The 23,446-nt window shown below is 43.5% G+C and overlaps 1 protein-coding gene across 1 annotated transcript in view; it reads left to right on the top strand.

Moving 5' to 3' along the window:
- The window catches only part of FAM135B (family with sequence similarity 135 member B), a 248,784-nt gene extending 226,027 nt beyond the window's left edge, over nucleotides 1-22,757 (top strand). Inside the window, exons 12-20 of the mRNA XM_067531743.1 lie at nucleotides 5,668-5,822; nucleotides 6,805-8,911; nucleotides 10,468-10,646; nucleotides 11,309-11,400; nucleotides 14,412-14,509; nucleotides 14,880-15,031; nucleotides 15,764-15,874; nucleotides 19,778-19,891; nucleotides 21,360-22,757. Of these exons, the coding sequence (XP_067387844.1) occupies nucleotides 5,668-5,822; nucleotides 6,805-8,911; nucleotides 10,468-10,646; nucleotides 11,309-11,400; nucleotides 14,412-14,509; nucleotides 14,880-15,031; nucleotides 15,764-15,874; nucleotides 19,778-19,891; nucleotides 21,360-21,565 (3,214 nt within the window). The 3' untranslated portion in view covers nucleotides 21,566-22,757. The remainder of the gene's footprint in view (nucleotides 1-5,667; nucleotides 5,823-6,804; nucleotides 8,912-10,467; nucleotides 10,647-11,308; nucleotides 11,401-14,411; nucleotides 14,510-14,879; nucleotides 15,032-15,763; nucleotides 15,875-19,777; nucleotides 19,892-21,359) is intronic.
- The last annotated feature ends 689 nt before the right edge of the window (nucleotides 22,758-23,446 follow it).

The raw sequence follows: 23,446 nt of genomic DNA, 5'->3' as shown, positions 1-23,446 counted from the left end.
CATCCTCACCAGAAGCACACCCACCAACCTAAGAGGGGCAGTGTGGGGAGCTGAGAGACCAGGCTCATGCTCCCAGCCGGGCTGCCCCACTTCAACTGCCCGTTCCCCACTGGGAGACAGCCCAGGGCTTCTTGCCCCTGGGAAGTGGGGTCCAGCTGTCCTGGCTTCTCACCCTCCTCCTCCCCCCCGCCTACCCCTTGTCAGGAGCCGGGTAGCCTTGTCAGCTGTGAAATTTACAGGACTGCCTGGCTCCAATGGGGAGCAGGCAGAGAAGCCGTCCAGGGCTTCTCCCCTTCCCCGCCGGGAGCTGGGGTCCAGCCACCCACAGCTTCTCCTGTCCTGGTCGTAACCAGGAGCCGGGGTCCCAACGCCTGCAGTTTCTCCAGTTCCAGCTTGCAGCCAGGAGCCAGGGTCCCACTGCCAGGCGCTTTTCACCCCTCTCACATTTGGTTTTGACAAGAATGACAGATAACGACCGATGTCAGGGAACGCAGTGTCTGCCTTGACACTGCGTTGCCCTATCTGTGCCAACGTAAGCCCTACACCTCTCGTTGAGGTGGTTTTATTATGTCGGCATATCAGGGGAGTTACATGGGTGGAAGGAGCATTTGAATGTGTATCCCTCAACTGTTTTGTCGACAAAAACTGACTTTTGTCACCAAAACTCTAATGTAGACCAGCCCTTATTCTCATTGATCGAGTTAATCAAAAAGCAGGAACAACTTAAATTAAATATCAGTGAAAATGTTCTGGTCTTAGCATAGTTCTGCAGAGAAACAGGAAGGTAAGAGGGACTGTGAAATCCCCATTGCTGGAATTTATCAGACTGGAGACATGTCTTTCAGAAATGATTTAGGGATAGTGCCACATAGGTGAGGATTTAAGATGATGATATTCTCTACAGAGCTGTAACTAGAGAGATGGGGACAGGTTTAGTGCCCAGTCTACCACGTTGTAAAGAGGAAAAGTGCAAGGCAGCCACAAGCAATGCTTGAGTGGGTGGTTGTGTAGGACCTGCCCAGCCTATAAAAGTGGGTAGTACTCACCTGGGAAGGAGACATGGCCAGAGGGGCCGCAGACGCAGCTCATTCTCTCACGTGGAGCCTCAGATATAGACTACAGCTTCCTGCTGTCTCAGCACCCCTGAGAGAGGCGTCAGCAGTAACTCTGCTTGCCCCCTAATTGGGCAAACAGCCCTGGAGCAGAAGGGGAGCCATGCTGATACAAAGGTGTTTCACTTACACTTTGCTGGACTGGCACCAGTGAAACGAGTCCATTTTCTGTGAACTAGAACTAACTTCCGCCTGAACTGCCTGTGCGGCTGTGGAGAACAAGAGTTAGATTGTAAACATGTACAGTATCTTTAGTCCGAAAGCTCCTTAGGGCAGGCTCCTGTTTGCTTCTATGTCTGTAAAGCATCTGGCATGTCTCTGGGTCTATGTTCATGATGGTTAATAAGGTCTGATTGCCACAGGCTTAACAGTGGCGGTGTTATTATGGTAGCACCTAGTTCCTCAACTGAGGTCAGGTCCCCCTTGCGCTAGATGCCCTGCAAACATAAGAAGAGCCTGCCTCTACCCCAAAGAGTTCATGCTCTAAATAGACAAATTGACAAAGGGTGGATGGGGAAATTAAGGCTCAGAGAGGCAAAATGACTTCCTCAAGGTCACAGAGCAAGTCAGTGTCAGAGCTAGGAAAAGAACCCCTGGTCTTTTGATTCCCAGCCACTAGACTGCACTTCCTCTCACCATTTAAGTCGTAAGCATACTATTTCTGATATTAGCACAGACGTGGAGACTTCTAATGAAAATACAGACTGTGGCATGGAATGTGGCTACTGACTTCAGTGTTTCTCCCACTGCTGGATGTGGCATAGATTGCAGTGTCTAAAAGGAACCCATACAGATTTTACTTTTAGACCTTTACCATCACATGTTGCTTTCGAACACTAGGGGTAAAATCCTGGCCCCACTGAAATCAAAGGGGCTTTGTCACAGGGTGCAAAGGGGCCAGGAATTCCCTCTAAAAATCAAGGAGACGGCTGTGTATGCTAGCAAGGGAAACCAAGTGGCTATTGAGAATGTACCATGTGAGTCTGGGTGGCCGTCAAGTTTGTGGGCCCTTTTACTTAATTATTCCTCCAGGGTTCAGGGGTGTAGCCAGAAGTGATTTTCTGGCAGGGCCTGTGATTGACTCAAGTGGGCCTGGGCCACTTCCTGCTTCTGGTCAGGAAGTGACAGGGAAGAGAAACTAAGCTGCTGTATGCTCCAATTACCTTGGCAACTAGAGCTTCGGGCAGCTTAAAGATTCTCCGTCGGTCGCTTCCCGAACTTCCTGCTGCTGGTCACGTAGCCGAAAGCAGGAAGTTCAGGTAACAACCGACTGAAAGCTGCCTGATGCTCCAGGGTAGTTGTATGTAGTATGGTTGTACAATTGGACCCAGATACCTGTGAAACAGCCAAAGTGAAGTTGAGGGTGAAATGTCAGACTTGAGAGGGTGCTTGTCTGGGGTTCAGAGATCTCCTGCAGTAGCACGAGAAGAGAGTAATTTGATTACAAGCCTGGTGCGGGAGTTGGCATGATCTTTTTTATTTTCTGCCAGGTACCAAGTTTGTTGTTTCCAGTTAGAACATGGGGATTCACTGGGTTTCCCTGAAGGACATCTGAAATATGTGCACTCCTGCAGTAGCTCCATCCTATAGAACCTGTCCCATATGGCTACTAACTAACGCCGTCTCTTAAAAACTTGTGTTGTCTTCCTCTGTATTTATTAGAATACATAGATGAGCTCAATAAAAATGCAAATGAAATGATCTCACATTTGAAATGTGCTTTCCCACTTGGCTGAGGCGAATTTTGGCAAGGGGCCATTCAGCAAAACTGAAAAGCCACCGCATTTATAGCCGACAAAACGAAATACTTTTGTTTGCCAGGCATCATGAATATGTGGAACTCCCTGCCACAAGATTTAACTGAGGTTCAAAACCTAATGTGATTCCAGCAAGAATTGGATATTTGTATGGATAATGAGAACATCCACAGTTATATTGGAGAGGATATAACTGTCTTGAGTTAATAGGGGCACGAAGAAACTACAGTGCAGCAGAGTCTTCATAGTGCCACTCAGCACGTGGCAGGTTAGTGTGCTATAGATTAACATCCTGGCTTGCCACACATCAAGCCTCCATCCAGAAAACCCCTGAGACATTTTGTCTGTTGCGTCTCATCCTCCATCCCCGCTCTCTGACACTTGCAATATGAGACAAGTCAGGAATAAAACCAGTACATGGACAATAAATTGATTGTATCGTGCCTGTTCTACCCTTCCCCTGACAGTCATCATGTCATTCAACACTGGAGCAGGGAGAGTATAAATAGTCACTAGCTGTTTATGGGCCAGTTCTTCATCCTGGAGTTTCAAGAGAGGGACTGATAAGGGTCCTCTGCAGGATGGGGAAGGATGCTTCTGATTTAAGATCAGTAGAGGATCTTGCACTGCTCCCTGGCCAGAGTGTTGCTTAGAACAAGACGGGGCAGATCCAGGGTTAGGAGGGCATGTGCACACAATACTCTGCCCTATGGTGGATTCTGGCCCATGGAGCAGCCAATAGGCAATTGAGTAAAGTTGCCACAAACTGGAATAGCCCTTGGAGCTACGCAGACTGACTCCACGGGTCACGCCAGCCCCTGCTGCAGGCAGAATCCAGCAGTGTCCCTGTGTACTTAAGTAGGTTTGTACTTAACTACATTCTTAAGTATTTTGAAGTATTCTACAGACTTGTAGGTAAGTACTTTAAATAGTCCGTACTTAGTACCTGTATTTAAGAATGCTTTAAAGGTCCTTAAAGCATAAATATTTTTTTAAAATCTGCAAATAATTTTTCAAAGTCGTTTTTTAAAACAATCACATCCCTCCCAACCGTCCTGAATTCTGCCTGGCTCCAGAACTCACAGTCCTGGCTGCCAGAGCTACGGGTCTGAATTCCGGCTGCCAGAGCTTTTTTCTGTTGGCCCTGCTGTTGAACCAGCCAAGGAGTGATAGCCCCCACCCCTTTCCATTCTGATTCGTCATTGCAACGGACGGCTGGGAGACTCTGGGAGATTTGCAGGGAATACGGGAGTTGAAAGGACTTGGACTTGGACCTATAAATGCATAAGTACAATTTTCACAGTTTCCATGCTTATAAGTAATTCCGTATTCTTGCCTCTCATAGTTACCTCCCTTTTTATCAGTACTTACATCAACGCTGGAAGCCAGACAGTAAAGAGGTGGCATAAAACCTCCCTCTCTTAGGAGATTCTGCACAGAATCTGTCCTTTTTATTGCATGCCCCGCCACAAAGCAATGCATTCCATGGGCTGGGGCCTGCCGTCCTTACTCAGGCAAAACTCCCGTGAGGACTGGGTCCTCAGGGAGCGTATGGAAGCCCTTCCCATTGTTTGCCTATACCTGCAGTTTAAAATTTCATTTCGCTTTGTAATTAGTCTATTTTCTCTCACGGCTTTTCACTGTGAGAGTTTTTTTAAAGGTAATGTTGAAGATTAGGTGAAATTACTATTAAAATAATTATAGGGATGATACTGACCGGAGCAGTGCAATTTGGTTGCAACTTTCATAACTCCTGTGCCCTGAATATCCCAGCTTTTGGAAGGGAATGCATGGCATCCCGACACAGGCCAGTAGGTGTCATAATGCATAGCAAGGCAGAGTGCACACGTTGAAAAGAAGATGCCAGCCTTCCAGCTGCTGGGCCATGAGCTCTGAGGAGACAGAGAACCTGTCTCGAGCCCCTCATTTTTAGAAAAAAACAAGCAGGCACCAGGTTCTCAACAAATGGTCGATTTCTCTAGTGATTCCTGTAACAAGCTGTTCAGGGACGTTGATTCCATCACAAGGAGATAATTGGACCTGTTTTTCAGGAGACTTGAGTGCCCACTTCCAGCTGAGGTCAATGTGAGCTATGGGTGATAAGCACCTCTGGAAACTAGGCCCATAACGGGCTCAGTTGTATCACTTAGGTACAGCCCTGCCAGGGAACTGGTATAGAGCCATATCACCCAGGGAAAACTCTAGAAGGCATAATCTTCCCTGCTGTTATAGGGCATACATGGGAAGCATCTCTTGTGATGTCACAGTGCGCCTCTGTCTCTCTGTGTATCCAAGGGGGAGCGTGACCCTGTATTTGCCCCAGCCACCTCCATCCCTTTTGGAGTGGCTTGCACCCCAGGAATTGCTAGAAGGGAAGAGAGACGGCAGCAGTAAGAACAACCCAAAGGGCTGCTGGGATGTTGCAGCACCAAAAGAAAAGGCTCCTTGCAAACCCGCTGTGTAGACTGGCTCAGTGTAAATAATGCAGTGTGCCATACTGCTGAGTACCTACCGCTTTATCAAGTTCAGTCTCTCTTGAGTCCAGTCCTGCGAGGTGCTGAACACCTCCTTCCTGTTTGCTCCAGAGCGCTCTCCCCTATTGCTGACATGAAAACCCTCTGATTTATATAGTGTCTAAATATAGACGTTAGCTGCCTAAATTTAGGCACCTGTAATTCAAAGCATTGGCCTGTGCTTTGGTCGTGCACAATCTGTTTTGTGGACTAGAGGAGATGAATGATGGCGAAGCTGCCCAGTAACTCATCCCATGCTTGATCCTCTCCGTGTCTTGCTCTCAGGATCCAAAGTCACAGTCAGATTTCTACGGAAATCCGCAATTCTGAGTACCTCACCAGCATGCCACCGCTGCCGGCCGAGTGCCTCGACATTGACGGGGATGTGAACACGGTCCCTGTGATTTTTGAAGACAGATATGTGGATTTCCCTTACAAAAGTGAGTAATGTTCCTCGGGCTGTGCCCTCAATGCATCTCACAGGCGATAGGGGGGCAGGGCAGCTCCCAGGAGATTGCAAGAAGTGGTATGGGTGGGTGAGTAGGTGACAGTCCTGAACCAGTCCTCCAGTGCGGTATTAGAGGGTTCTATGGCTACTCCAGGTTCTGTCTTGGGAATGATGCTTAAAACCAAGATTTTCCCAACTACTTGTGGTCAATAAAGATCTCGGGGAACTTCTCACCAGAGTTAGGGCATGTTTTCTGGTCAGATTTCAACATGGTGTGAATGATTCTGCTTATTGTACCTAATTTTCCCTGTCCTTTCAGTAGATTATAATATAAACACTTCCTGTTACTTAGTCCTTTTCTTTCTATTAAATGGTTTTGTTCTTTTTTAAGATTAACAATTTAATTCCAAGAACTGGAGTTAAAATCTGAAAAGAATCCTGCTGGAGTTTTCATTTTAGTGATTAAGGGAAAACAAAAGGGATAATGGTTTCTATTATTAGAGTGACATCTAGTGGTGGGAAAATCCTCTATAAAATATTTCATCTGCAGCTTATTGGAACATGAAATCCAGGCAGGTTATAAAGCAAACCATTGGCACTAATACTTTTTTTTTAAGGGACAAAGATCTGTAGTTTTGTTTTACAATGTCAGTTAAAACACTGTAGTCCTCAATTTTCCTCTACTTAAACCTATCAGTGTTGCAAGTAGTCACACTGTAATAAGAATATAGGCCTGAATTTCCAAAAGCATCCACTATTTTTAGGACAACTCTAAATTGCCTGATTTGTGAAGGTACTAATCACCCACAGCTACAAGTGACAGTAATTTAACTGTGTACTGGGCATAACAGTTAAAAGTGAATAGCACTTGAAGAACGTTGATCTGGAATGTATATGTATGATGTGTGGATGTGTATAATCACCTCCAAATATTTTGATTCTGTGTATAGGCCAGTAACTATTTTTTCTTTCAGGTCAGAGTTTGGATGTTTTTCCAGATTTTGAAGTTCCTGCTCTGGACGGTACACAAATGGACTTAATAAACAACACGGAGGATCTTGCATCAACTGATGACATTGCATTAGCAAAGGGAGATTTCAGGAAAGATGCTCTGTTAATACATACAGATAAAATAAATGGGAATGCCTCCTGTATCTACAACGATATAGCAGCTGATGCTTATATGGCTAACGGTTTAAGCCAGCACTCCACAGCTCAGGCACATACAGTCAACAAAGAAGTCCAAAGGAAAAGTAATGTATCCCATGAAAATATGTCAGTTTCAAGTAAGGAAATTGTTTCTGGCTTGGGACCAGGCCTTTTAACACAGACAGCAGAGGACTTCCAAACATCAGCGGATGTTTCATTAAAAGACGATAGACTTGCAATAGATGTTACATGCCTGGATATGAAACCTAGCAATAAGGACTCCCACAAAAGTGAACCCATATTAATCATTAGCGCTCTGTATGAGAGTGGAGCTAGTGACCTCGTAGACAGGACTGAGTTAAGTAAAGCAGCTAAAACTGATAATTATGAAAATATTCTCACTTCAGATGACCTTTTAAATGAACAAAACCATCCTGAAAAACCAGTGGATCAAGAGAACAAGGCTCTCTTACCAGCTTTGAGAGCATTGCCAATCAGTACTTTTGACATATTAATCCAGACAACAAAAGATGCACTGGAGGTGAAATCACTTGTGAAGGAGCAAAGAGCTGAGGAATGTGAAGAGTTTACCCTTACGTCCGGGGTCATAAAGAGATCTTCTTCAGTAATTTCCGATTCGGGCATTGAAAGTGAGCCCAGTTCAGTGGCTTGGTCTGATGCACGTAGCAGGGCGTTGGAGCTGCCCAGTGACCGTGAGATCCTGAACCAGCTGGTTCGGAGGCACACCGTACACAGAAACTCTCTAGAGGGCGGGCATACAGAAAGCAATACAAGCTTGCCAAGTGGGATCCAAGCGTCGCTGACATCCATTAGCTCGTTGCCATTTGAGGAAGAAGAGAGGCAAGTGGAACTTACAAAGCTGACAAAATCTGTTTCTGCTCCGCAGATCAGCAGCCCAGAGGACCCCACAGACAACACAGATCTATCCAAACACAATAAAGCAATCTTGGAAGTTGCAGAAGGGCACTTGAAAAGCAACATGGAAGTGATGTACGGAAGCATAGAAATAACTGGGCATTTTTCTGGCTGTCAGAATGCCATGGAAAGTGAGCGATCAGAAGTAGGCATTGCCACAGGAGAGCATCCGAGCGCTGCTGTCAAACAAGGTAACAGCAGCACTGAGCTACCAGAAGAAGTGGAAGATAAGGCAGGTTTTACAGACTGTAGTTTGAACTATGCAGAACAACCTGTAAATCAAAGGGAGCACAGCACTGAATGCCAGTCAGTGCAGAGAAACGAAGGGTGCATCTCGGAAACTCCAAGTGTCAGCACCTACTCAGACCCCGGTAGAGTTCAGTTCGGTGCATATCGTGAGGATCTGAAAGATGCACTTAAACCTGTGCCTGAGGGGTTGAAAATCGGTCCAGGCTTTTATTCCAGTGTTAGCATAGCAGACGTCAAGAATTTCTCACATGGCGTGAGCCAGGTGCTAGATGTCTGTGGTGCTGGTGAGACGTCCACTGAATTTGACTCAACAAGAGAAGAATGCGGTAGCCCCATCATCAATGAAACGATGGTGTCGTGTGAAGAAATGCAGGGTTTACAAGACATTGAACTCAATGACACGTCTGCCCTGGTAGACTCTGCTGCGGGATCTTATTGTGCCGAATATCCTCAGGAACCGGACAACGTGGCACGTCAGCTCGTAGCTAATGGCCCTGGGTTTCACTCTGTGACTACTGAGGGGTTAGCACTGGAAAGCCGAAAGGCCGTTGAGGTGGTTAACCTGTCTGTTTCCTGCACAGCTACGTGTCTTCCCTTTTCTTCTGTGCTCAAAGAGACTCCTGCCATGGTTGGCTTCTCTTCAAAGCAGGCTGCTTTCCCTATTACGCGCCAGCCTTTAGGCTCTTTTGGAGTTGTCTCCTGTAATGCAGATGACCTGGGTGAAGAGGCCAATGAAAGGATGCTTAGGTAAGACGGTTTAATGGCTTCCTTTATCAGTGTTGCTGTAACACCTAAAAACCCCAGCCGAGTTCAGGTCCCCCGTGTGCTAGGTGCTATGCCGACGCGCATTAAGAGACAATCTGCACCCTGAGGAGTTTACAGTATAAATAATCCAGACAGACGAAGGGTGGGAGAAGGGCTGTGGCATAACTCTCATTGTACAGATGGGGAACTGAGACACAGAGAGACTAAGCGTCTTGCCCAAGGTCCTACAGGGAGTCTGTTGCATTGCTGGGAATCCTGATCCCTGAGTCGCAGTCTGGTGCCTTAGTCCATCTTTCCTTTCCACTTACCCTGGGGTATTTTGCATTGATTGCCTAGCTGATAGCACAGTGTGCAAACCTACACCTTTTGTGTCCTGTGCTGTGCTGGGAGAAAATGGGGACATGGGAAATTATCTTAAAACACTTAGATGGGTAAGGAATCGATTTTTAAAGAGTGTGTCTTCTGATTCCTATTTTTCTTTATGTTGTTCATCAAGCATCTCTACCCCTGAGTTTAATTTTGCAGCCACACAGTGGCTGGGTTTACATTTGGGTTGATATTGCTCTCTTCTCTCATCTCATTTTCCAGGTGAACCATGTTTGTTAGGCTTTTAGGCCCAGATTCAACAAAGCCCTTAAGTTTGTGCTTAAAGTTTCGCACATGCTTAATTCCTTCCCTCTCCAGCTCAGCCTGTGCCTAAGTGCTTTACTGAATCCAGGGCTTTCAATCCCTTAGAGTAAGGGCTAGATTGTGACCCTCGTCCTAACCTATGGGCAAGCAGCTACTCACCTGAACAGCCCCACTGAATTCAATAGGATTACTTGGGGGAGTAGGTGCTCCCCAGTGAACGGGGTGGTTGCAGTCTGACCCCGAGACTGAAACTGAGGTTTCCCAGCTTGGCTGTGGGACATCACCTTTAGCTGCTTCCCTGCGTGGTCTGATGCTCAGAGATGCTGAGCGCCTCCCGGTCAGGCTGCTTCCACAAGTGCATCAAGTGTGGAGTTAGGAGCCAAACTGTAAGCACCAGAGCTGGAAAACGTTAGCCTAGCTGGTGGGGCACCGAACTGCTCTTCGCTCAAGCGTGTCTGGGTAAAAGCTACCATCCCCTTTAATTTGCATCCATTTGTACGAGTGTCTGAGGGGGTCGGAGGGGGTCGACTCTGTTTAGCTCAGATCTGTTTGTTAATGTGTCTCTAATTAGCCCTGCTGGGTAGCTCTGGGTAGATTTTCTGTGATACACCTACGTGTCAGTCCTGATTCTCCCTGTTAGGGTGACCAAAAGATTCTTAGCAGCAAACTCGCTTTGGATCCTAGTGGGTGAGGTACCAATGGGATGTTTCCTCCCACAGGAGATAACTCATTCCCTGTTGGGTCACAGACTATCTACCCACCCCCCTGACCTCTCCTAGTCATCATAACCCATTGGACAGAGTGTACAGGCCTTTACCTTCGAAGCTGCAAAGGGAATGTATTGCAAGTGCTCAGTCCTAGCTTAAAGGTTGATTGTTGAATGCCCAATTCTCCGTGTGATTAATTAGTGTATTCTCCAGTTTTTATCAGGCCAAAGAAAAGTTTAAAAAAGAACTGAAGATTGAAGGATTTCTGTACAGTGACTTATCTGTACTAGCTTCTGATATCCCATATTTTCCACCAGAGGAAGAAGAAGAAAATTTGGAAGATGGAATTCACCTGGTTGTCTGTGTCCATGGACTGGATGGTAAGGCCTGAGAAAAATGCTGTGCAGAATTGCCTCATGTAGTTTGTAAAAATACAGACGTTCAGATCCTCAGCTGGTGTCAATCAGCATAGCTCCATGGATGTCACTAACACCAGCCAAGGACCTGGCCATAGTATGTTGTTCTGGCTAATGTTGCTGGAAAGGGTCTGAGCAGAAATTCTAATATTTACTCCACAAATGCTTTTGTTACAAAATGGAGAATTTTGACCGAATTTCCCCCCCTCCAGGCCCAACTTTTGTGCCCAATAAAAATGTCAGCCCCTTCCTTGGCATTTCCCAATCGGCAAAATTAGCAAAATACCATCCAGCTAAAAGCAAATTGGTTTTCATGCAAAGACATGGGAAGATTGGATTGTGTGTAAGTCACAGTGTTTATCCGTAGTTCCGGGGGAACATCTGGCATACGTTCTACAGCACCTGGAGCTAAGATCTAGGGGGCCCTAAGGAAGCTGCAAAGTTGGTGGGGATACCTTTCCCACTGCCGCTTCCCTGCGTGGCAGCGTTAGGGTTAGGGTTAATGCCAGTCATTGCAGCCACTCCAGGGACAGTGCTGAGATTTGAAAAGAACATAGCGAATAGCATCTATATTATTTACCCTATTGTGAAATGAAATCTTTTAATCAAGTGCTGTTTCTTTTTAGGGAACAGCGCAGATCTACGACTGGTAAAGACTTTCATAGAACTGGGACTCCCTGGTGGAAAGCTGGACTTTCTAATGTCTGAAAGAAACCAGGTAGTATAGGGCCAGTTTCTGCCCTCCTTTACATCTCCTGCAGTCCCTTGAAGTCACTGAAATGTAGCCCTTATAAAATAGAGCTCAGGAATTTTACATGTCACAGGCTTACTGCTCAGGGCCAAAAACTACACATCTTAAGGAAAAGGCTTGTTGGGAGTTTTGTGAGGAGTTGAGGGGTGCAGGATTTAGCATGGATATCCTGCACCAGCTCCTACTCAAATCAATGGGACTCTTCCCCTTTGGAAGTCAGCTGCCATGGCTTGATCCTACCGATCTATTGGCACCAGTGCTCCAACGATCAGACCTTGGGAAAAGAGATAATTAAAAACATCACGTTAAATGGCGAGTGCAACAGTCCAGTCCATCCATCTATTGTATCATGTGCAACATTTTTCTGAACAAAAAGGAAACAGCCAACATAATCAGGCATAATAAAACTCAAGAGGATGCAGTGGGTCCACCTGGGATAGTCGGCTCTGCTGGTTTTAGTTAAAGCATCAAATAGCTGTTTCATTTGTGTAGTATATTGTGATTTATTTGCTCGTATGATAACAAAAAGCCCTCTAGGAAAGGTAACCCATTGTCTGTGCAATGCAGAGCAGCAGAAATGAATTCTGCACCACATCCATGTGATGCAGCATATTTAGTACAAAAAGGGCCACATTCATAAACAGGGTAAGAATTCCAGTTTTCAGTCAAAAGCATTAATCTGTTCTGTTAATAGTACCAGCAAACTTTAGGGCAAAATGTCCCAGTTTTGTTCGCAGTGCAGATCTCTTATCCAAAGGCAGGTTGCATTTGAACCACTTGTGTTCTTGCCACGTGCAAGTTTTTGTTGATGTCAGTAACCATTCTCTGGATGTAGAATGAGTGCAAAATAATATTAATGGTGATAATATTTTGCACGTTCACCGGAGGCTTGCAGTGCACTTTACAAACATGAAAGAGTTGAGTCTTACAACACCTCCTAGCGCACATGGTGAGGCATTATCATCTTCATTTTATAGTATGGGAAACCAGCTTGCCTGGGGTCACAGAGCAAATCCATAGCAGTACTAGGAACTGAGCCCATGTCTCTTGACTCCTGCTGCTATTCTTTTAGCCACCGTATCCTCCTTCCTCCCTGCAACAGAGAACCATATGGAGACCGTAACAGATCTGCAGTGCGAGCTGTCTAGCCAAATTTTGCCTTACAGGTAAAAAATGTGAATCTATTGCATTTGGAAAGGCACTGAAGCGTTATTGAGGAATGGAAACACAAACCTGTGAAGCAGGAGGACTCTGTGTGTGTTGTGTCTATGACTTACACTTGGGATGCTGTTTTTCCACTTCTAAATAACCTACAAGATTCAAGATAATGAGCTTAGTAGGAAATCATTAATTATCGATGCAGACAAAACAAACAGGCAGGAGGTTAGTAGACAGTATTTAGTTTATGAGAACATTTATTTTAAGGCAGCACTGGAAATTGGATACACTCATGTTCTCCTTTGCAAAAGCTGCAATTAGTGAGATGAATTTTGTCACAAAAGCATTAATTACTCGATATGTTTTCCCTGAATATCTGCTCCAACACTTGATGATTGTTTCCCTGGCATCTCATTAGTTTTTAATTTGATTTAGAGTCCTGACTCAGTTCTAAACAAGAAAACTCTCTTGCAGTCCTGTAGACGAGACGATTTATTGTTTGTTTTGTTGCATCACAAATGGCAGTATGGCCACAGGCAATAAATAACTTAAATACTCTGCTGATCCCCATCATGCTACTGATTAACTGTCAAACACCATGTGGTATTTTATGAGAGCAGCATAATTTTTTTTTTGATAACTTTGTTAGAGTCAACAATGACTGAGTGTCAGTTTATAATACCATAGACTAGTCTAGTCGGATAATCCACTAAATCCTAAATGTTGAACTTGGGGCTGGTCTGCACTAGGAATTTACATCAGTATATCTATGTCTCTCAGGGTTGTGAAAAATCCACACTCCTGAGAGACAAAGCTATACTGACCGAATCCCAGTGTAGATAGCGCTAGGTCAACCAAAGAAATCTTCCTAGCTACTGCCTGTTAGGGAGGTGGATTACCTGCACAGTTGGGAGAACTCCTCCCATTGGCATAGGTAATGTCTACGCGGAAGTGCTACAGCAGCACAGATGTGGCTGCACTGCTGTAGTGTCTTAAATGTAGACATACACTTGGTATCTTACATAAGTGGGCTGATATGCAGAGGGGTTGAGCATCTGCAGCTCTCTCTGATAGTAAGTCAGGTCACTTTAGGAACCTTAGCCTCATAATATTGAGTTCAGCAACTTGTGTGTCATTAATGTGATCTTAAAGTGTGGTTCTGCTCCATAGAGTGATTATGTAAAAAACGGGGTCATCTTACTCAACACATCTGCTCACTTTGTGTGTTCAGAGTCATGTCTATGTTAGAGACTACGATTAGTTTACTCCTGTTAGTCCTGCTGCGCTAAGGCAGTGTGAACCGGAATATATTCCTTCTCGTGCATCATCAACAGACTTGCTCACTATGTTCCAATTAGCTACACCCATGCAAATGTCACCCACAAATGTCACTTTGGGCAGAATTTATCCTATGGACCCTTCGTTACTATTAATGGTGTATGAGAAGGAAGGAAGCAGCTTGAGTGCATTTGCAGCATTAGTCTAAAAGGGTGGGGGGGGGGAATCAAATTTGTTTGCTTGCAAACTGAGCGTATTCAATATAGAATCATTGAGACACAACAAACAAGGAACTCCTTAAAGCTGCTTTTACACGGTCACTTTTCAGAGGAGAAATGCAGCTTCCAGGGAACCTAAAGGATAAGAAAATTTGGATTTGTGCTCTTTTTCCCCTTGCCTCTTTCTAATGCACAAAGAAGTGTTGGAATGTTATTTTATTGCTTGTATACGCTTTCAGAAATATCATTTGTCTAGTGATTTGTACAGCAGTGCAGTACATTGACAGTTATGTTCATCACCTGACACCATTCTCTCTTCACCAGACTGATACTTTTGCTGATTTTGATATGATGACTGACCGATTACTGGATGAAATTATTCAACATATCCAGTTATACAACCTTTCCATCTCCCGGATAAGGTAAAATGTGCTGACAGTTAATTGGATGGGACAGAGCACAGTAATATTCAATAGACTCATATCTCTCCATTATATGGAGCCTGGTCCAAAGCCTATTCATGTTGATGGGAGGGTCTCCATGGTCTTAATGGGCTTCACAATGTATGAATTAAGATGTTGTTACTTGGCAGAGGAGCTGCTGAGCCGGAAATGTCATGGAGGATAAAGGAGGTGGCAATACATGACTAAACGGCACTAATGACCCATCTGTGTAGAGGCAGAGCCAACCCACATAGAGCAAATGAGATCAATGCATGCCACACACATTTTGAAGTGAAGAAATACATAACGCAGATTTTGTGTTATTGTGTCCCCCCGTCTCTCCCAACAGTTTTATTGGTCATTCCCTTGGTAACGTCATCATCCGATCAGTACTGACTCGGCCCAGGTTTCGTTATTATCTCAACAAGTTACACACCTTCCTGTCCCTCTCCGGGCCTCACCTAGGAACCCTTTACAACAACAGTACTTTGGTTAGTACAGGTAAGAGTTAATGAAAAAGCCTACGTTTGCTTTCGTATATGGCAGTACCTGTAAGAGACCACTGTATGAATGGGGCAAGGGTCCCAGCTAGTTGTTGTGTGTGTCACTAACTAGATCTGCGGGAAATATTTGCACCAGACCACCAACCCACTTGGATTTAGCTTTGGGCCAAGTGTTTAACTGCGTTCAGGAGTCTCAGCCCATTTCCTGAATCAGGACAGCCTGTGCACGTGGGCTGAGGCTAAGGGCCTGTCCACTGAATCTCAGCTCCCAACTGCCCCTCTGCTGCCTGAAAAAAGTTGTTTCTGCATGAAACCCCTGACCAACAGCTGCCTCTGGAATCAGCAGCATAGTACCTGCAAAAATTAGGGGGTGGGATAATGCCATGGGAAGTGGCTATTCTCCAGGCCTCTTTACATCTAGCCTCTATGGAAAGACATCCTTAGGGCTGAGGGAAGAGAGGTATACTGCTGGGGTGGCAGCTCTCATGGGTCAAGATCTCCCGGATCTTTATGCTCTGTGCTCATGGAAGCAGAGAATACAACATGGCCCTGAGGTTTTCTAGCCACTGATCACTAGCACAAGAAGAAATGCAGAGTTCTGATGTCCAATGGCCTTGGCAACTCTAGCCCTAGAATAATGAATTTTTTAACCATGGAAGAGATCCTTTAATTTTTAAGGCATTTGATCTGATAATTACAAGTAGGGGAAACATGTCGATTGTCATTCTAGGGCTATGGCTCATGCAGAAGCTGAAAAAATCAGGGTCACTTTTGCAGCTGACCTTCAGGGACAACGCAGATCTGCGCAAATGTTTCCTGTACCAGCTCAGCCAAAAACCAGGTGAGTCAACATCCAAATGGAGAGCAAATTCTCCAAAGTGTTGTCCTGGACTGAGCTGCTCTTCAGGAAATAAAGGAAGTCATCTGCATTTGATCAGTAATTTTCACTAATCATTGTTGGCCTCAGGATGGGCCTGAAGCAAAACTATTTAATGGACTCATCTGTCTGCTTTAATCTATTTTATCCATGTCTTTCTAGTGTGGACATCACCCTGTTGCCAAACTTTGGTAAATTTGGATCTGGATACAAATGTTGTAGTTTTGGCCCATCTCTGTATGCACGGCCTGGAAGCGAGGAATAGCAGCCTTGTTAGGTTGCTACAACTTAATTTATACTGTTAAAGGGCAAAAACTTTATTGCCTAGTTTGACTTAATTTGGAGCCATTCACTAGAGTTGGGTGAGAGTTGAAACACACAAGTTTTGGCGAAAAATGGAGATTTGATCAGACTGAAACAATTTGACCATTTTTGTTGGTTTTGCTGAATTATTTCATCCACAAAAATCCCTAAAAAAAATTCCAAAAATGTTCAAAACATTTTATCTTGACATTTTCAAAACAAAACATTTTGATTGTTTGGTTCCAAATTACTTTTCGCTTCAAAACTTCCTTTATTTTTAAAAAAAATAAAAAATGTTAAAAAGGCTGTAAATCAAAATGATTTTTTTTCTTTTTGGTTTGCCAGAAATGTCAAAAAATGTTGTTTTCAGTTCGACCCATAACATTTTTTCTTTTCTTTTCTTTTCTTTTTTTTTTTTTTTTTTTGGAATTGCCAGCAAACAAAAAAATTCCATTATTCACACAGCCCTAATTCTCACTTCTAGGACCCACAATGTTATGAATCTAGGTCCCTAGTGATGCTTTTATTTATGCCCATTGCTGACACCACAGTTCAGTGTCAGAGGGAAAGTTACAGGCACCATTCCTCAACTGTAATGCTAAATAGAGGTCCCGTTAGCCCCACCTCAGTCTGTCCATGACCAACTGAACTAAGCCAGAGGCTCTTTTAGAAAAGAATTAGATCTATCCCTAGTGTGCTAGCCAGAATTCACTCTCAGTAGCGCATTCCCTCTAATGCAGAAGTCTGTGTGTGAGTAAGCTAGTGCTGTGGACATTCGCCTACCTTGTTACAAGGAGGAGGGAGAAAAATTGTTCTTCTTAACCTCTGAGGACAGGACAAGAAGCAATGGGCTTAAACTGCAGCAAGGGAGGTTTAGGTTGGATGTTAGGAAAAATGTCCTGCCTGTCAGGGTGGTTAATCACTGGAATAAATTGCCTAGGGAGGTTGTGGAATCTCCATCAATGGAGATTTTTAAGAGCAGGTTAGACAAACACCTGTCAAGGATGGTCTAGATATTACTTAGTCCTGCCATGAGTGTAGGGGACTGGACTAGATGACCTCTCGAGGTCCCTTCCAGCCTATGATTCTCTGATTCTACTGATATTTAATTAATCACAAATGAAATAACGTGATAGGCTGCCAGAAGGAAAAGGGCAATGTGACACCAAATGCTATTATTTAATAATACTCAGTCTGACTGATTTGGAACTGGTGTGTAACGATGTTATGAATATTGCTATGTCATCATTTTATGAGGGGAAATTGTATGTTGAGATTACTAGAATTTCCTGTATGACTGAATGGATCTAATTTATATCGGCGGTAGTGGAAAACATATTATACACCTGTAATGCCTGATTTCAACGGGTCTGTGCAGGCAGGCAACACAGCAGCTCCCAGGTAAGAAAACCCAAGCACGCAGTTGAAAGAGAATGGTATCCTTCCAGGCTCTAGCCCCAAGCGACACAGCTGTTCTGCCTGGCTGGAAGGCGAGAGATTAAAAGGGCTATAAAGAGTTATAAAAAGTCTTGATCCCTGCGACAGAGGTGAGTTGCTAGGGGCTGCCCAGGGAGTGTCAGTGGACAGGGAGACGAGCTGACAAAGAGAGGCTGTGCGGAAGAGTCTACCGGGAGTTAGTTAGATACCTGGTAAACAGACGTGCGTAGGCTGCTCCATTGTTTATAAGACATGCTTTTTCTTAGATGCTTTTCTTCTAGATAAATTATACTTGCTTTAAGGAGGCTGTTGGGTCACTAATTACCACTGTCATTGCCCTGGAGGGAACAGAACTGCAGGGTCTGACTAGAGTCAGAGCTGTTAAAGCAAGAACTGCCAGCACCTGGGGACTCTGAGACGGGAAGAATTGCATGATTCAGCCCTGAGGCTTGGGATCTCAGAGAGGGGAGCACTTGATGAGACCAGGAGGGGTCAAAGGTGCAGTTTGCCCAGTAACTGTGTCACTTAGTACTGAGCATCCTCAAGTATTGTACAGATGCTAGCTGACCCTCACAAGACTCCTGAGAGGCAGGTGGTTAAGTTTAGTATTCTCATTTTACAGAGAGAAACACAGACACAGAGAAGCCGAGAGACTTGCCAAAATCAAAGAGCGAGTCAGAGCTGGGATTAGCACTCAGGAGTTCCTGATTCTCTTTCCAGTGCGCATTCCCTAGACCATGTAGCACTTCTAATAGTCTGGGACATTCCCAGTATCACACAGCAAAGGCTGTGACAGCACTAGGAAGTGAATGCATCACTCCCAATCTTGTGTTTTAAGCAGCAGAGCACTCTCTTTCATCCCCTACCAAAAATGATCATACGTGTATCTTTGTCCTTCCCCCAGCTGGGTCACTTTCTGTAATACAGCCTTGCAGTAACACCAGTCTGCATCCTGCAGATTGAGAGTCTTGTCCCAAACCCACTGAAGTCGAGAGAAAGACTATCACTGACATCAGTGAGTTGTGGATCAGGCTCAAACTTGACCCCCGCGCTACTCCAGGAACCTTGTAGCATGGAGCGCAATGTGTGAAGACTTCCCTTCCTTTAATGGTGGTGTGCTAAACAGTCCAAAGGCTTATGATCGATCCATCTCTAGCACTATATACACAGCTCATGTACTAGAACAAGCAGTGATTGATACTGCATGCTGAATTCATCCATCTTGTCTGATCCAGATGAACGCACAGTAAATTAACAAAGAGAACAAAATCGTAAATTACAGGAATTCATTCGCAGTACCATGGGCTTTTAATTGCTAAACAGCAATAATGTCCAGATCCTTTAAAAAGAAAAATACTCCAGAATCTACAGTAAGAATATCAGCCCTCATTAGATCCCCCTTAAAATATCTTTTCTGCTTTGTCACCTCTGAGAAGTGAGTGTATTAAAAACAAACAAACAAACAAAACCCAACAACAATTAAATCGCTAATATAATGGAACTATCCCTCTGCTTAACTTCCTTGCTATGTAACCATGAACTATCATTGCTGTGAGCCTGCACCTTTCTGTCCCCTTCCCACCACTTTTTTGTTCATTTATGCTGCTCATTTGTTTGTTTCACTTCTCAGTTTAGGCCCCAATCTTACAGACACTCAGACAAGAATACCCATTGAATCAAATAGAGCAGCTCATGTGTGTAAAGTTGCTCACGTGCATATGAATTTGCAAGATCAGGGCCTTTGACTGGAAGCTCTTTGGGGCAGGGGCAGTGCCTTTACCTTTTCCTGTTAAGCATCTGGTCCACATGGATGTTAGCAATAACTAATAACATTACAGCTTACAACCGTGACAGCAGTGGTTTGCGCTATTACTAAACTGTTCTTTGGAAGTGTAGTCTACATATATAACTATTCCTCCTCCACTACGTTGTACATTTTAAAACATGCGCAAGCATAATCTATTCCTGAAGAAGAGCTCTGTGTAAGCTTGAATGCTTGTCTCTCTCACCAGCAGAAGTTAGTCCAATAGAAGATACTACCTCACTCACCTTGTCTCTGTAATACTCCTGGTAACATTCATGTAGATTTTTTGTTTTGATAATGCATGATGTATTACCTTGTTACAGGTCTTCAGTACTTTAAAAATGTAGTGTTGGTGGCATCTCCCCAGGATCGCTATGTCCCATTTCATTCAGCAAGGATAGAAATGTGCAAAACTGCACTTAAAGACCGTCATACAGGTACGATAAGACCGCTTTCTGTGTTCACAAAACCATTGAGGTGTTTGGTTATTTGTTTAAGTCTTTTGTACAGCTGAGGATGTTATATCAGAATTATTTTTTGCAGTCATCACTTAAAAAATAATCAACGAAAACTCAAATGTTAATTTGATAAGCCGGACAATTTTCTCATCCAAGAGGAAGCTATTGAAATCAATACAGGAGCTTCTTCAAAAGCTCTTTGTGTGATCAAAACAAATTTCATTCAAGATTGTAATCAAAGATTCCCTCCCCCCGATTTCTGTTAGTGATTATGATTATAATAGAATTTGTTGCCAGCGTTGCTGTTCACCAGCCTGCTGAATAAAAAATATTCTTTCACCTTTGCTTCTCATCATGACCCTTGTCCAAAGTCCACTGATGTCAATGGGGATCTTCCCTTTAATTTCAATAGTCATTGGATCCTACCCCTTATGACTTAAACCCTCAAACCCATCTGAAATCCTTTGTGTTTGTGTAGACTTGGAGCAAATCCCTTGACATCAGTGAAGACATCACACCAGCTTTTTACCAAGATTGTCTTTGGCCCTGTCAATTCTCTTTTATTATCAACAAACACACTGTTCATTTACAGGGCACCGCACAGCTCCATTTGAAGGGAACTGTCATAAATAACGGCAAATGCATAGCAGTTTCATGTGAATGATTGAACTGAATGGGGTTATTCTGATTTACACTAGTGTTAGTGAGAAGAGACATCCATGTCCAATGGGTCAAAAATGATACCTGGTACTATCAGTCTCCCAACTATAGTCTTTCCCCCTTCCCTCAGTTTCCCCACTGATTTCCCAACCTGGACATAGTTGAGGAAGGAAGGACATCTTTCCACCCATTCCTCAGGCATTCCTCTTACAGGAACACCAAGGCCTAGTAGGATCTAGATCCAGATTTAGTATAAATCATTCAAATCCCTAAAGAGCATTAGCTGGTTTCCTGGACAGCCTCCTATTTAGTATTCAGGAATAGACAGGCAGGGTGTTCTGGCCTTAGCTGGTTCCCCACTTGAGTCCTAAAGGAGCTGTATGCCCCATTGCTAGCCCCTCTGAACTCTACCTTACAGAGAAGTAAGGGTCCAATTCTTTTACCTCTGAAGCTATTGGGAGTTTTGCACTTCACTTCAACGGGATCAGGTCTGAGTCCTGAGATATTTTGTAAAGCGTAACACCCAGAACTTCAAACTAATAATCCTAGTAGACCCATCAGACTGCTCTGTATGCCATGGATCCACTTCTGATTGACAGCAATATGCCTTTTGATTCATCTTCCTGATAGACTGTCCTCTAGAGTCCCATGTCTTGGCACCTTTCAGATTTCTCCATCCAGTGTCGCCATGGTGCAATTGCACTGAGTGGAGAAGACCCATCACAGAGTCAGTGCAACATTGGGACATGGGTGCGACACTTTGACTGCCTCTTAAAATCTCTTTCAGGTCCTATTTACGGAGAGATGATAAACAACCTCCTTCAGCCTTTGATCGAGGCGAAGGACTGCATTTTAATCAGACACAATGTGTTCCATGCCCTCCCAAACACTGCCAACACGTTGATCGGACGGGCTGCCCACATAGCGGTGCTGGACTCTGAACTTTTCCTGGAGAAGTTTTTCCTCGTGGCGGGACTCAACTACTTCAAATAACACCGGGTAACAAAGGCAAAGCAGTGTGTTCAATGGCATAGAATCCCTGAGCCAAAAGAGCGCAGTAGTAGGAATGAGATGGGGATGATGAAGTGGGACCTAACGCTCCTCCCATTTTCATTTATGTTTCAGAGAATAAAGTGCTGTGGCTTTAAGGTATTCAAACTTCCAAATATTGGTGCTTTTGGAAGACAACAAATATTCATGTTCAGTTGCTGTGTTCTCTTTTGATTGCTCACCTGAGACAAAAGCCACCTCTGAAATAGAGAAGAAAAATAAGAAAGCCAACTCTGTAGATATGACTGAACCAACATGATTCCAACCTCTGTTAAATATCAACCCAGGGACACAGTCTTCTTTGAGTTCAAATCCATGTACTTAATAAGAAAGCTATATATCTGTAGCACTTCTGTTGGGGCAGTTAATACAAGAAAAATCAAGCATATATGAACTCAGGTTAAAACCTCATTTTGATGAACTGGAAAATAGGAAAAATATGTATGTGGTCAGAATCCTTGATAGCTTCAGTGGTTCCATTTGTCTAAAGAAAATGTACAGATGTTTCCATTATCCGTACTCATTTGTATCATTCATACGCTCAAGGTATGGAAAAGGGGAAAAGAAACATTTAAATAAAAGAAAGGAATCTTTATAAAGCCTTTAAAAACTCCATTTCATGTGAAATAAATGAACTCAAGATAGAAGCAGCCAAATCAAGAGGAGTATATTGGAATAATCGTGGGATACAGTTATCTTCTGTTAGCATTTCTCCTGTTTACATTTATGGATTAACATTGCTTTGCTTCTCCTTATAACCAAGGTACATTTTTTATTTTTTAAATCTGTACCTAAGATTTAAAGATCTGCCCTAATGTACAAAAATCTTGGTATTTTGAGCTGGTATTCAAAATCATGCCAATAATAGTGCTACCAAACCAATCAATGGCTGTAGGCTGTAGATTTTCCATGGAAGGTTATGAAATGCTTTAAAATACGGCTCTCTTCTATTAGGCCATTTCTGGAATATGTCAGTCCCATCTGGAATGCTGTATGCAGTCCTGGTTACTACAGGACTAAAGCTGGTAGACAAATTTTAAAGAGAAATTAATGAAAAATATCTGAGTTATTTCCCAGGGCTCAAAATTGACCCACTTTCCACTTTTTCAATTTTTCTGTGTGTTTTCTTTAATTGAAATTTTTATCAAAGATATGATCAAAATTCCAAATGGTAAATTTAGATAACTGTTTCAATATGTTTTCCTAACATATTAGACAAATTTTCAATAAAAATAAATTACATCCATTTGGAGGGGGGGGGGGAATTGGAGGGGGGGGGAATCAAGTGTCCTTCATGAAATATTTTGTTTTTGAAAGAAGGTGACCTTTTTAATGAAAACTTTTGTGTTCAGAAAAATGTTGACCAGCTCTACATACTGTGTATAATCTTGTAGGGTGTGGAGTGGAGAGCAACAAATATGGTAGCAAAAATCTAAATTATAAATTAAGGTTAAGGAAATTATATTCCCTGAAAGAGGAGATTTTAAAAAGCTCTAAGGGAAATTGTGAAATATTGTGGAAAACAAGGTGATTTACTTTAGCGGCAGAATTTAGGCAGAATTATTTAATGAAAAGGGTCATTAGCAAATGGAACTTCTGTGGCAAGCAACTGATGCAAAAAGTATTAACAAGCTTACCACCAGTGTTTGATTCTGGATATGAAAGACAGGGCTCATGGTGCTAATAACAAGAAGGTGGGATTAAGATCAGCAGAAAATGGGCTGGTATTCTGGACCAGGATACCATTTTCTGTCCCTTAAATGTCATGTTGAAATGAAATAGTAATAGTTAGCACTTCCATAACATGTTTGAAAACATTAAATA

The sequence above is a fragment of the Emydura macquarii genome, unplaced genomic scaffold (genome assembly GCF_026122565.2).
Source record: "Emydura macquarii macquarii isolate MOO-44397 ecotype Brisbane River unplaced genomic scaffold, CSIRO-AGI_Emac_v2 contig_369, whole genome shotgun sequence".
In the NCBI taxonomy this organism is placed as follows: domain Eukaryota; kingdom Metazoa; phylum Chordata; order Testudines; family Chelidae; genus Emydura; species Emydura macquarii.
The sequence above is the reverse complement of the archived record's forward strand: the minus strand, read 5'-3'. Positions and strand labels throughout refer to the sequence as shown.